We start from the raw sequence: 15,129 nt of genomic DNA, 5'->3' as shown, positions 1-15,129 counted from the left end.
ATAGAAAACAGAGTCCAAATGAAATGAGGTGGCAGGCGGGGCAAAAGGTCACTCAGAGGGAAATGGACTATATAGGAAGATGAAAATCATCTGAAAAGCTATCCTTAAACTCCTCGGAAATCAGAAAAGACATTACAACCACAAAGAACAGAATGCTTTCTTTAAAAGGGGACAAGAGGACGCTCAGAACAAGAAAGATGTCTAAGTAATGAAATGATAACAAAAATGAAAAAAGCAACAGAAGATTGAAAGTATTTCCTAGAAAATAGTACAGACAAAAAAAAGGAATAAGAAAATAGAAAACAAAAGATTTTAAAATTATGGGACCAGTCCACAAAGTGTGGAGTTCCAAACAAAAAGAAAACAGAAAATGGAAAAGAAGAAATTATCACTAACATAAATCAAAACTATTTCCCAGAATAAAAAAAAAAAAGACAGGAGTTTCCATATTAAAAGAGTTCATCAAGTACCCAGTACAATATATTAAAAAAACAAATCCACAGAGGCACATACCCAGAACATAACACTTGAAACAAAAAGACAATCATTAAAAGCATCTAAAGAGGTTAAAATTATGAAGAAAATAATAATACAGGGGATCAGGAATTAGAATTCATTAGACTTAATGTCAATAAAGGAAACCAGAAAACCTGAGAAACCAGCAAAACTTAAAAAAAATAAAAAATAAAACCAGGTGCAGTGGCTCACATCTGCAATTCCAGCACTTTGAGAGGCTGAGGTGGGCAGATCGCTTGAGGTCAGGGGTTCAAGACCAGCCTGGCCAACATGGTGAAACTTTGCCTCTACTAAAAATACAAATATTAGTCAGGTGTGGTGGCGCACATCTGTAGTACCAGCTACTCGGGAGGCTGAGGCAGGAAAATCTCTAGAATCCAGGAGGCAGAGGTTGCAGTGAGCTGAGATCCCGCCACTGCACTCCAGCCTGGGAGACAGAGAATGACTCCGTCTCAAAAAAACAAAATAAAAAAATTCAAAAAAAAAAATCGATGGGAAAATTTACTTTCAAACTGTAAATCTTTGCTGGCCAGGCTATCAATTCAGAATAAGGCCAAAAATTCTTAAAAAAAAAGAAAGAAGAAGAAATGTTTTTGTTTTCATGTACTCTCTTTCTGAGGAAGCACTGAAGCTGCAGCAAAACAAGGAATAAACCAAAACAGAGGTTGGCATGGGATACAGAAAACAGAGGGATTAAAATATGGGAAAGACGCAAAAAAGAACCCCCGGAAAAATGCTACACAGCAAACCAAGGGAGCAATCAGTCCAGGATAAGCTTGTGAGAAGGCTCTGGGATAAGAGTCTCTACAAAAATGAAATTAGAAGGCAATCTACGTATTTAAATAATCTGAGAAGAAATGTAGACAACTGAGCAAGAGTTTTAAGGTGATTCAAAGATAAAACAGAGCTAAATCCCTACCTTCCACAGTGCAGCGTCAACACATAATATGTAAATTAGAAAAAAAATAGTAGTGTTACAAGAATGCTATTTAGACATAGGGCTGTAACTAGTCAAAAAAACACTACAAGGTTTGATTGTGACTGCCATGAGAGATGGAAAATTTGGTGGAAAAGTAAAAGTGCCTCTGTTTTCCATAATAAACCTTCTAAAACATAAAATTTATATCAGAAAATATATAATTTAAAATAGAATAAATATTATAAATAATAAAATCTTTTGTAAAAAAATTATTAGAAAATATTGATCAGATACATACAAAAAGCACAAAAATATAATAGAATTGGAAGTACAAACATTTAATAAAAAAACTGTTCCCATTATAAAATGGAATTCCTTATCTCACATTATATAAAAAAATTAACTCAAAATGAATCATACATGAGAAATTATTTAATGGGTACAATGCACATTACTCAGGTGATGGAGACTTGATGGGAAAGTGAGGAAAAGGGAGGGAAAGAGAGGACGAAAGAAAAAAAACAAATCACCAATCTAAATATAAAAGCTAAAACTAAAAAACTCAGAAGAACAGCAATACATCTTCATAACCTTGAGTTAAGCACTGGTTTTCTGGATATGACATAGCAAAAGCACAGGCAACAAAATTTAAAAAAAAACAGACAAATTGAACTTCATGAAAATTAAAACTGTTTGTGCTCAAAGCATACCAACATGAAAGTGAAAAGACAGTCCACAGTATGGGAAAAAATGTCTGCAAAGTACACACCTGATGTGAAATTTATATATAGAATATATAAAGAATTCTTAAAACTCAACAATAAAAAGACAAGTAACTAGCCTATAATCCCAGCACTTTGGGAGGCCAAGGCAGGCAGACTGCTTGAGCTCAGGAGTTTGAGATCAGCCTGGCCAACATGCTAAAATGCTGTCTCTACAAAAAATACAAAAGTTAGCTGGGTATGGTGGCATGGGAGGCTGAGGTGAGAGGATCACTTGGGACAGGAGGCAGAGGTCGCAATGAACCAAGATCACACCACTACACTCCAGCATGGGCAATAGAGAAAGATCCTGTCTCAAAAATAAAAATAAAAAAAAAATAACTCAGTGGGCAAGGCCGGGCACAGTGGCTCATGCCTGTAATCCCAGAACTTCAGGAGGCTGAGGCAGGCAGATCACCTGACATCAGGAGTTTGAGTCCAGCCTGGCCAATATAGTGAAACACTGTTTCTACTAAAAATGCCAAATTAGCCTGGCATGGTGGCAGGCACCTGTAATCCCAGTTACTTGAGAAGATGAGGCATGAGAACTGCTTGAACCTGGGAGGTAGAGGTCTCAGTGAGCTGAGATCAGGCCATGCCACTGCATTTCAGCATGGGGGCAGAGCAAGACTCTGTCTCAATCAATCAATCAATAAATGGGCAAAAGATTTGGAACAGGCATTTCTCCAAAGAAGATAGTTGGCCCTCCATATCCCTGGGTTCTGCATCTGCAGATTCAACCAACCTGGAATCTAAAATATTCAGGAAAAAAAAATTCCACAAAGGTCCAAAAGGTAAAACTTGAATTTGCTGTGCACCAAGTACTATGCTACATTGAATGGAACCAATACCCCACAGATACCAAAGGACAGCTGTATACATATATGACCAAATATCCCATTAAAAGATATTCAACATCATTAGTCATTAAGAAAATATAAATTAAAAACACAATGACATAAACTTCAGTTATGGTTTGAATTGTGCTGCCCCCTCCCAAAAAGATAAAGTTCTAACTCCTATTACCTCAGAATGTGACCTGATTTATTAGGTTGTTGCAAAAGTAATTGTGGTCTTCGCCATAAAAGCAATGTCAAAGATGTCAATTACTTTTGCACCTACCTAATGGAAATAGGGTCTTAATAGAGGTAATCAAGTTAGAATGAGATGATCAGCATGGGCCCTAATCCAATATGACTAGCACACTTATAAAAAGGGGATTAACAAGATAGACACGAACAGATGGAAGATGATGTGAAAACACAGAGGACACCATCTACAAACCAAACTAATTTCTGAGGCTACTAGAATTTAGCAGACAGGCAAGAAACAGATTCTCCCGAACAGCCCTCACAAGAAACCTATCCTGCTAACACCTTGATTGCTGACTTCTAGCCTCCAGAACTGGGAGACAATATATTAAGATTGTTCTAAGCCACCCAGTTTGTGGTGATTTGTTTACAGTAGTCCTAGGAAACAAAGAAAACTTCATATCCACTAGATTAACTAAAATTAAAATGATAATAACAAGTGTTGATGAGGATATGGAGAAATTAGAATCCTCATATATTGCTGGTAGATTAGAAAATGATGCAGCTGCTCTAAAAAAAGTTTGGCAGTTTCCCCAATGTTTGTAAACACAGAGTTATGGAACCCAGTAATTCTACTCCTAGGCATATACTTGAGAGAAGTAAAAACATGTTCACACAAAAACCTGCACATGAATGGTCAGAGCAGCATTATATATATTAGCCCCAAAGTGAAAACAACCCCAAATGTCCATCGGTTGATGAATAAAGTTGTGATATATCAATACAGTATTATTCATCAAAAACAAAAGTACCATACATGCTATATAAAATGGAGGAACCTTGAAAACCTTATGCAAAATGAAAGAAGCCAGTCACACAAAAACTACACTATTACATGACTCCATTTATAAGAAATGTCTAGAATAGGCAAATCCTTAGAGACAGAAAGTAGATTAGTGATTGCCAGTGACTGAAAAGTAGGTGAAATGAGGGTTAACTGCTGATAGAGTTCTGAAGGGTGATGAAAATGTTCTAAAATTAGTTAGATACTTGTGGATGGCTGCACAACTCTGAAAGTAAACTAAAAACCACTGAACTGTATGTTTTAAAAGGATTTATGGTACATGAATTATATATCAATAATACTGTTATTTTTTAAGTGGCATTCCCTTAGTCACACCTTTTTTTTTCTTAAATACCTTTCTAGCATAGAGAATACTAGAGGAATCTAATGCATCATCCAATGGTCTCCAGTCCACTATTACTTCAGCATCCTAAGGAAAGAAATTATGAACTACATTTAATAGTAAGCAATATGTTACTTTTAAATTTTATTCCCTAAATCCAAAATAAAAGTTCAGCCTCTTAAATGTTAACATTTTAAATATGCTAGTATCATATGCAAACCAAAAATGTTACACAGATTTTTCAAATTCTGCCTACTTTTTATTATGAAAAAATTTATATTACTGCAACTTCTATGTAAGTTTTAGAATAATCCATGTCATTTTACCCCCTTATCTAAAGTACAGATGGTCCCTGACTCATGGTTACTGAGGATTTTTTTGTAATGGGGTGGTATAAAAGCAATGCACATGCAGTAGAAATCATACTTCAAGTAACCACAGAAACACTGTTTTTTACTTTCAGCACATTATTCAATATACTACATGAGATAATTAACACTTGATTATAAAACAGGCTTTATGTTAGATGATTTTGCCCAACTGGAGGCTAACGTAAGTGTTCTGAGTACGTTTAAGGAAATTAAGCTATGATGTCCAGTAAGTTAGTATATTAAAAGCATTTTTGACTTAATATTTTCAATTTATAATGGGCTTATCAAGACAAAACCCCATAAGTCAAGAAGCATGTGTTTTACTATTACATCTTTTCCATGTTACATTTACAACTACTGTTCAATTACATAATTTTATCTTACATATGAAATTCAAACTTTCTGATAATTCTCCGAAGATGAATCACTACCATAAACTATTATTAAATAAAATCATTTACTAGAAACTTACCTTTTCTAAAACACGTAGTATTCCTGAAATCAAGCTGTCTTGGTCATTGGTCTTTCCACAAGATGAGTGAATATATACTCCTTCCTGTTCATATATAATCTAAAACATCAAAAATAGTTAATCACATATTTCTACTGAGTACTACTTTAACATTTGTTAAAAATATTAAGATATATTTTCTTATCACAGTTGGTCAAGTTTCTGATCATTCCATATATACATGTGTGTTTTTAAAAAATACCTCTTAGACTTAAAAGTACGTCAAGCAAACATAAACTTGAATGAATTCTGCTTTGTTAATGCATGAAAGTTTATCAGATTCGTAATCATCACGATCTTGATCTCCTACTTAAACAAAGAAGTCAGACTAATGAACAAGTCTCAATATATAAATTCCACTTAAAATTTACACTTTTCACTAGATGCAGTGGCATGTGTCAGTAGTCCCGGCTACCTGGGAGGGTGGGCTTGAGCCCGAGTTCAAGGTTGTGGTATGCTACGACTGCACCTATGAATAGCCACTACACTCCAGCCTGGACAATACTGCAAGAAGTCATCTCTCTCTAAAAACAAACAAACAAACAAATATATATAAAAGCATTAAGGAAAATACTGAGCTCGAATTGAAAATATCTAAGAATATGAACAGATGAAACACAATGAGGAAATCCTTCCTAACTATTCTTATAGTAGCATTAATTTTAGTGTAAGATCATTTTGGTGTGTTTCTGAAACACCGTGGCATGGAAATTCAGAAAATAATACAGGAATTTTAAAGAATAGTGATTAGAACAAAAATAAATAGAGTAGTGATAGGGATGCCTCGGAATGACTAAACTAATTCAATTTCACATTAACTGAGTGCTTCTATATGTAAAAAACATAATGGCCAAAAGCACATGAAGATGATAAAGATACAATCCTTGAATAAATTCCTATGGGAACATAGGGGAGACTTAAATTAACTTCTAAGTAAGTTTAAATATTTAAAATTAAGTCTTATTTTCCATAGACATAATGTTATAAATTAAGATTCCATTCTTCAGATCTATTTCAAACCATTTTAAAAAAATTTTAATTATGAAAATAAGTAACATAAAAACAAAACAGTCACTTCTAGACCTAAGGAGTTTTGACATATTTAAGTCTGGAATACAGCATATTATCCTATTTCTGTAGACCTTTTATTAATATTAGTCTTCAGAATATCATGGGCCAGCAATGCAAGATAAGCACATCAGAGTCTAAGACTCCTTCACTCATAAATATAGATGGACATGTATCTTCCTGCTTTTAGCTAGCATTTATGGAATACTTATACAATAGAAGCTCCGTATGTTGTAACTTAATCCTTACAACCGCCCTAAACTATAGATTATACAACTGTATTCTACCACTTCATTGGGATGAGGAGCCCATTTGTGTGAATAAGAAAACTGAAAAAGGTTAAATAACTGCACAAGGTAAATGAGGCAAATGATAATAGGTGGTGAAACTAAAACCCAGTGAGTCTGAGGACAGAAAACTGTGCTCTTAGCCACTACAATATAAACCTTCCACATTACTTTTACTGCTTCTCTCTTGTGTTTGTTATGTTAAACAACTATGATATGACTTGTCAGGAAAGAGTCTTTTAAGTAATCAAGATCACCAGGAAAGTTCTGATTTTAATTTAAGGCCGGGGCAGTGGCTCACGCCTATAATCCCAGCACTTTGGGAGGCCCAGGTGGGTGGATCACAAGGTCAAGAGATCGAGACCATCCTCGTCAACAAGGAGAAACCCCATCTCTACTAAAAATAAAAAAATTAGCTGGGCATGGTGGTGCGCGCCTGTAGTCCTAGCTACTCGGGAGGCTGAGGCAGGAGAATTGCTTGAACCCAGGAGGCAGAGGTTGCGGTGAGCCGAGATCGCGCCTGCACTCCAGTCTGGGTAACAACAGGGAGACTCTGTCTCAAAAAAAAAAAAAAGAAAGAAAGAAAAACTTAAGTAAGACGGCCTTACCGAAAAACCTAGGTAAGCACCAGACCAGCATGTAAACAGAAGCTTACATGGGGACAGGATGAGCTGAGAAAGGGTAGGAGACAATTCTATATTGTTTGTACAGAGATGAACAATTTTAAAGCCTATAGATATATGCATAAGAATATTTAGAGCAGTATTATTTATAATATAGAGGAAGGAGAAGGAGGAGGGGAGGAGGAAAGGGAGGTTATGCACCTAAACATTCACAAATAGGAAAATTACCAAATACATCCTAGGATATCCATTCTATGGGGGATACTATTCAAGAGTTAAAGGATGAGGCAGATTAAATGGATGAGCAAACAGACAATGTACACAGAAAAATCATCATGTATATATAGCATGCTGACATTTACACTTTTAAAAAGTTTGTATCTCCATTAAATGCAAAGAACAAATTCTGGGAGGATACTTTAAGCTATTAATAAAGATCACTTTGGGAGAAAAGGATGATGAAAGGCTGAAAGAGAACTGTTAACTTTCTATGTTAACGTCTCTGACTTATTTGAATATTTCAAAGTGAAAATACAGTCATATATTAAAAATAATTTTAAAGAGTAACATGAAAAAAGGAAAGCCTAGAAGTATAAACTAAACTTTCTAGACTTCAGTTTAGCAATTTATAAAACAGGAGGGTGAACCAGATAATCATATCTAGGAAGACAAAAATACATGAAAAGGTTGTGGAAAAGAAATCCCTTAAAATCTCAACCTTTTTCAATATAATTTTATTAACTTTAGTCTGCATATTGTACATTAGTTCTCTAGACTTGTTCATCTATGTATCTATTTTCTATCCTTTGACCTACAACTCTCCATTTCCTAGCAACCCTGTGACAACCACTGTTTAATACTCTGTTTATCTGAGTTGTTTTTGTTTTTTGAGACAGAGTTTTGCTTTGTCACCCAGTATGGAGTACAGTGACGCAATTTCAGCTCACTGCAACCTCTGCCTCCCAGATTCAAGTGATTCTTCTGCCTCAGCCTCCCAAGTAGCCGGGATTACAAGCATGCAAGCCACCATGCCCGACTAATTTTTGTATTTTTAGTAGGGACGGGGTTTCACCATGTTGGCCAGGCTGGTCTCAAACTCCTGACCTCAGGTTATACAACAGCCTTGGCCTCTCAAAGTGCTGGGATTACAGGTGTGAGCCACTGCACCTAGCCCTAAGGAGTTTTTTTTTTTTAATTATACATATTCCACATATAATTGAAATCACACAATTATTTTTCTTTCTATATCTGCTTACTTCACTTAGCATAATGCCCTCCAGTTAAATAAGCAGATTTTAGCTGCTCTTGTTACAAAAAAATAACTATGTGAGATGACAAATAGTTAATCTACTTCATTATAGTAACCATTTTACTATCTATATGTATCCCATAATAAGTTGTAAACCTCAATTGTACATAATAAAATTTATTTTAAAAACGATATTGAGAAAAATATTCTCAAGCTTTTGTGACAAATGGATCAGAGAGACATACCCAGAAATAACACTTCACATTTTCACATAAAACTCAGCTAGCATGGCCAGGCGCAGTGGCTCAAGCCTGTAATCCCAGCACTTTGGGAGGCCAAGGCAGGTGGATCACGAGGTCAAGAGATCGAGACCATCATGGTCAACATGGTGAAACCCCGTCTCTACTAAAAATACAAAAAATTAGCTGGGCACGGTAATGGGTGCCTATAATCCCAGCTACTCAGGAGGCTGAGGCAGGATAATTGCCTGAACCTAGTAGGCGGAGGTTGCAGTGAGCTGAGATCGCGCCTTTGCACTCCAGCCTGGGTAACAAGAGCGAAACTCCGTCTCAAAGAAAAAAAAAAAAAAAAAAAAAAACTCAGCTAGCAGAATAGTTGGGAACTTCCTAATTCTCATAATGGAAAAAGAGACACTCATTTGGCAAGAAAAGCTTGTTATCATTAATAATAGCAATCTAAGGTTCTATGATAACATTAACACTAAAGAGATTCTGGAACCTTAATGAAATGAACCCTATAGAATCAAAGGAAGCATTTTACCTTATTTAGGCACATTAAGCAACTCTTCCTCTTACATTTGTTGGTTAAGTGTTGCCTATTTTTTTTCACTTAAGAAAAACTTGAAAGAGTTTCTTAAGTAGGTTAGCTGGGAAAATAATAAAAATTAAAGTGACAGACACCTTACAAAAATGTCAAAGTAGCACTCATTCTGTATTGTATTCCTTAACTCTTCAGCATTTTTTGAGGAACAAATTATGCATCCCCAAACTCCTAATTCCAAACCACATATATACTGTTTTCAGAAAGCAGTAGTGTTTAGGTTTCAAATTTTCAAGGGTGTGACATTAACTAATACAAACTAACAGTTGTGCCAGAAATGACAGATTAATAAAATTAATAAATATATTAATTTGTGATAGCTACGAAACTTTAAAAAGTCTTATATTTTATAAGACTTAAGGGCACAGGAAAAAAAAATAGTGGCATTGGTACATAATTTACTTAAAATATAAAATCACTTAGTGATAACCATTTTAACTTAAATATAGGTTGAGCATCCCTAATCCAAAAATCTTCAATCTGAAATGCTCCAAAATTTGCACACCAACTTCAAGCTCAAAGGAAATGGACCTTGGAACACTTACGTTTCATCAGCTGGGTATGGTGGCTCACACCTATAATCCCAGCACTTTGGAAGGCCAAAATGGGAGGACTGCTTGAGTTCAGGAGTTAAGACCAGCCTGGGCAACAAAGTAAGACCCTGTCTCTAAAAAATAAATAAAAATTTTTTTAAAAATGAAAGACTGGGGATGCTCAACCAGTATACTGCAAATATTCCAAAATCTAAAAAAATCCAAAATTCAAAACACTTTTGGGTCCCCAGTATTTTGAATAAGGGATAATCAACCTTTAGCACTTTGTTTCCAAAGTACTCTGATCTCATTCAAATCCTCACCATCACCCTGAATGAGTCAAAACTGGTATGTTATCTACATCTCTATTTTATGAAAGAATAAATTGAGGCAAGAGCCATCAGAAATTCTGTAATCCAATCTTTCATTTGATAAATATGTGGTCTTGAATAAAGTCACCAATTACAGATTTCCTGACACCCTCATCCATTAAATTACAACTGTTATCGCCTAAAGAAACTACCAGAAAATTTCCACATGGCTTCCCTAGAAGAAAACAGTTCCTGAAATGGCTTAAATGCAGAAAACAATGCTGCTTCAGAACTAAAAACCAATTTTTAAACGTCTAAATTTATAAACCAATGCAAAACCTTTAAACAAAAACCCTTACTCTCATCTGAACTCCTAAGTATTCTACATAAGCAGCTTAGCCCTTTTCACATTATCTTGGTTTAAATCATTCCTTGAATATTATAGTCCTTCAATTTTTTAAGGGTGTGATGTTACTTATTTTTTTTATTTATAGGGCATATCTGTTCATCATATTTTTTTTATTTATAGGGCATATCTGTTCAACACCCCAATATCTAAACACATGTGTTTAGTAAAATACAAAAATCACAACTCTTAAATACCAACTATTTAAAAGAGCCCAAAATGCAAAAACAGAAGTCTAGAGACTGACGTCAGCAAGATGGTCATCTAGAAGGCCTTAGTGTTCATTTCTCCCCACCCACCAATAAGCAGCCAAAACAATGAACAACTACATTTTAACAAAAGTAACTGAGGAGACAGGCTGGTCACAGTGGCTCATGCCCGCAATCCCAGCACTTTCAGAGGTGGAGGCAGGAGTTCAAAACTAGCCTGAGCAACATAGCTAGACTCTGTTGCTAAAAATAAAAATAAATTATAACTGAGGGAGAGCACAAGAGTGCATCAGAGGAACAACAGAAATCCTTGTGAGCACAAAGAAACTCAGAATGGCCACACAGAGAAAGAAGGAAATATTGAGTTCCCATCACTCCATCCCAGAGCTGAGATCGTCTGGGAACCAGAAGGAACTTCTCTCTAAAGCAAGGACATAAACAAGAGAATACCAGCAGCCTCCACCAACACCTGGGACACCTACAGACCCCACCAGTTGGGTCCCTGCAGTCCTCACAGGCACTAAGCCCAGCAAAGAGAGCTGCCTTGAGTCATCAAGAGAAGAGAAGATACTGTGTCCTGCTCTTGTGGCCCAAAAGACTACTGCACGATGCCATCTTGGAAGTGGAACTGTGGAAGAATGTGTCATGCTTTAGGGGCAAGTAGACACAGATTCCCTTCATCACTGAAACTGAGCCACCACTGAACCACCCCAGCCCACTGGCCCATCCCCAAGGTAGCTGTGAACAGCTGTTATACCCTTCCCTCTGGGGCCAAGTGGAAACAGAGTCAGTCCACCTACCCCTGCCCTCACCCCCTCAGGCCAGAGCTAAAAGTGGCATCTTGCCTCCTGGAAAAAACAGGACCTTGGCCACCCACAGTAGTCACACACACCCCAGTACCCAAGCTGAAGTGGCACCCTTCATCCCAGGGAAATGTGCCTGAGCTGAGCAGGACAGTCACACCCCACCAGACCAAAGCTGAACGGTCATATCACTAACTGGAAAACTGGTGCCCTGCCTGAACTCAGCAGCTACACATCCCCAGGCTGAGGTGACACAGTACCCCACATCTAAGAGAAAAACAGTTATGGCTGAGCTAGATAGCCCATCCTATAGGCCAAACAACTCTAGTATCTTGCTTCCCTGGAACCAGATTAGTTCTGCAGAGTCTAAGCTGCTGAGATACTCCTCTCCCTGGGGAATACAGTCATCGCTGTGCTATTCCCTACCGGCTCTCCTGGGGCCCAAACCACAGCAGTGTTCTGCTGTTCTGAGGTATTTGATGCTACTCCACCTGGCCTCAGAGTCTGGGATACTGACAAGCCCCACCATCCCACAGTCTAGAGTCACTACTACCCAGTACCTCATCCTCCAAGATCCAAGTTACCGCTGAACCCTACTGGCTCAGATTCCTGCATTATTAGCCACACCCTGCTCCCCAAGCCCAAGCCTTTAAAGTACCTCTTCTTCTCAGGAGTCAGTGCTGTGTCCTACTCTCCAGGAACAGACTCATAGCTATAACCCAGCCCCCTGGGCCCAAGCTGCTAGAGGATGCCTCAATGTCATAGATCCTGACTCTGTGAGCAACCTAAAATCCAACACAGCTAGAGCAAGCAAACCTCCACCCCAAGACCCAGATGACAAAATTATGAGATGCTGAGCCTAGAACCTGAAACCCACAGCTGCTCCAAGCACCTACACATAGAATACAGTGCCACTGCAGCTGCTTATGAGCCATGACAAATCTGATACCAAAAAGGATTTAGACACCCTCAGTTAAGTCTCCTATTGTGAGGAAAATGAGACTAGGAGGACCTCAAAAGCCCTTGACAGCAAAGACATTACCACTGCTAGCACAAACTTCTACAACCTAGTCCACTGAGGTGCCCACAATTATTGCTGATATTGAAAGCAGCTTTAAAGAAGCTACATGGAAACTATACCACTGCACCAATTCAGAAACAATCACTACACGCTTCTAACCAACACATTAAAACCCAACTGCCGGTGAAAGTCATTTTCTACAAAAGTCACTCTATAGGGTTTGGAAAAGAGAATTGTTTCACTAGATGCAAAGTCATCAATGGAGGCACACATGAAACAAAAAAGGAAACAGGACACCACCAAGGTAACATAACAATTCTCTAGTAGCAGACCCCAGTGAAAAAGAAACAACAAAAAGAATTCAAAATAACAACCTTAAGGAAACACAAAAAAATACAGAGAATTCAATAAAATCAGGAAAATAATTCATGATATGAAAGAGAAATTCCAGAAAGAAATAGAAATCATGAAAAAGAGCCAAACAGAAAATCCTGCAGCTGAGTAATTCAATGATAAAATTTTTAAAAACACAATGGAGAGCTTCAACAGCAGAGCTGATCAAGCAAAAGAATCACTGAATTTAAAAATAAGTAGTCTAACATTAACCAATCAGTGGGCAAAACAGTGATGAAAGCCTTATGGGGTTATCATTAAGCAAGCAAATATTTATATTATAGTACTTCCAAAGAAAGAAGAGATAAGAAAAGGTGTAGAAACCCTATTTAATAAAATAACTGAAAACTTCCCAAGTCTGGAGAGAGATACAAGCTTCCAGATCCAGGAAGCTCAAAAGTCCCCAAATAGATTCAATCTAAAAAGGTTTATAGTCAAACTGTCAAAAGAAAACAGCAGAAAAAAAACATCAAGTCACATATAAGGAAGTCTTTGTTAGATTAAAAGCAGATTTCTCCATAGAAACCTTACAAGCTAGGACAGTATGAGATAATATATTCAATGTCATGAAAGAACAATACTTCTAGCCAAGAATACTATATCCAGCAAAGTTATCTTTCAGGAATCAAGGAGAAATACAAGTCTTATCCAGACAAGCAAAAACTGAGGGTATTTATCAATACTAGACTGGCCTTATAAGAATTACTCAAAGGAGTCCTGTATCTGGAAGGAAAAAGGCAAAAATTACTATCATGAAAACAAACAAAAAGTATAAAACTCATTGCTAGAGCAGATACACAAAGGATAAAGCAAACAAAATCAAACCTTACCACTACAGAGAACCACCAAACTTCAATGATAAACTACCAGAGCAAAACAGGAACAAAGAATATACAAAACAACCAGAAGACAATTAACAAAATGAGAGGATTAAATAGTCACCTATCAATAACAACCTTGAATGTAAACAAATTCAATTACCCATGTAAAAGATATAGACTGGATAAATGGAGTTTTTTAAATAACCCAACTATATGATGCCAAGAAGAAACTCACTTCATCTGTAAAGACACATACAGACTGAAACCAAAAGAGAGCAGGAGTAGTTTTATATGTATCAGATAAAACAGACTTAAAAGTCAAAAACTGCAAAAAGAGACAAAGAAGGTTGTTATTATATAATGACAAAGAGATCAATTCAGCAAGAAGGTATAGAAACTGTAAATATATTTTCACCCAACACCAAAGCACCCAGATCCATATAGCAAAATACTAGTTCTAAAGGGACAGCTATACTCTCTAAAGGAACAGTAACAGTTGGGGACTTCAACACCCCATTCTGTGTCAGGCAGATCATCTAGACGGAAGATCAACCAGAAAAAAAATGGATTTAAGCTGCACTTTAGACCAAATGGACCCAAAAGACCAAGGGAACATGACAATTCTCTAGTAGCAGACCCCAGTGAAAAAGAAATCAACAAAAAGAATTCAAAATAACAAACTTAAGGAAACACAATAAAATACAAAAAATGCAGATAATTCAATAAAATCAGGAAAATAATTCACAATATGAATGAGAAATTCCAGAAAGAAATAGAAATCATTTACAAAACATTTTATACAACAGCTGCATAATAAATGTTCTTTTCATGAACACATGGCCAATACCCCAGGACAGAACATGTTAGGCCACTAAACAAACAAGTCTCAACAAGTTTAAAAGAACTGAAATCGTATGAAGCACCTTTTCTGAACCTAATCGAATACAACTAGAAATCAGTAATAAGAACTTAAAAATTTGTACAAATACAAGAAAATTAAACATGTTTCTGAATGACCAATGGGCCAAAAAAGAAACTAAGAAATAAATTTTTTTTAATGTCTTGAAACAAACAAGAATAGAAACACAACATATCAAAACCCACAGAATGCAGCAAAAGCAGTATTAAGAGGGAATTTTATAGCAATAAACACCTACGTTAAAAAACAAGAATGAACAACCTAATAATGCACATCAGGGAACTAGGAAAACAAGAACAAACCAAGCACAAATGAATAGAAGAAAAGAAACAATAAAGATCAGGAGAGAA

General features: G+C 36.5%; 1 protein-coding gene across 8 annotated transcripts in view; it reads right to left on the bottom strand.

The window, feature by feature from the left end:
* TBC1D15 (TBC1 domain family member 15) overlaps window positions 1-15,129 on the bottom strand; it is a 79,696-nt gene that overhangs the window by 43,171 nt on the left and 21,396 nt on the right. For 6 of the 8 annotated variants that reach the window (XM_078336876.1, XM_009004222.3, XM_078336877.1 and 3 more), the window contains 2 exons: window positions 5,258-5,356; window positions 4,427-4,501 (listed from right to left, as the gene is read on the bottom strand). In XM_078336876.1, the coding sequence (XP_078193002.1) occupies window positions 4,427-4,501; window positions 5,258-5,356 (174 nt within the window). The remainder of the gene's footprint in view (window positions 1-4,426; window positions 4,502-5,257; window positions 5,357-15,129) is intronic. The other 2 variants (XM_035257028.3, XM_054238612.2) reach the window with 1 other exon arrangement.

Source organism: Callithrix jacchus, chromosome 9, assembly GCF_049354715.1.
Source record: "Callithrix jacchus isolate 240 chromosome 9, calJac240_pri, whole genome shotgun sequence".
Lineage (NCBI taxonomy): Eukaryota > Metazoa > Chordata > Mammalia > Primates > Cebidae > Callithrix > Callithrix jacchus.
This window is presented reverse-complemented; position numbering and strand designations above follow the sequence as displayed.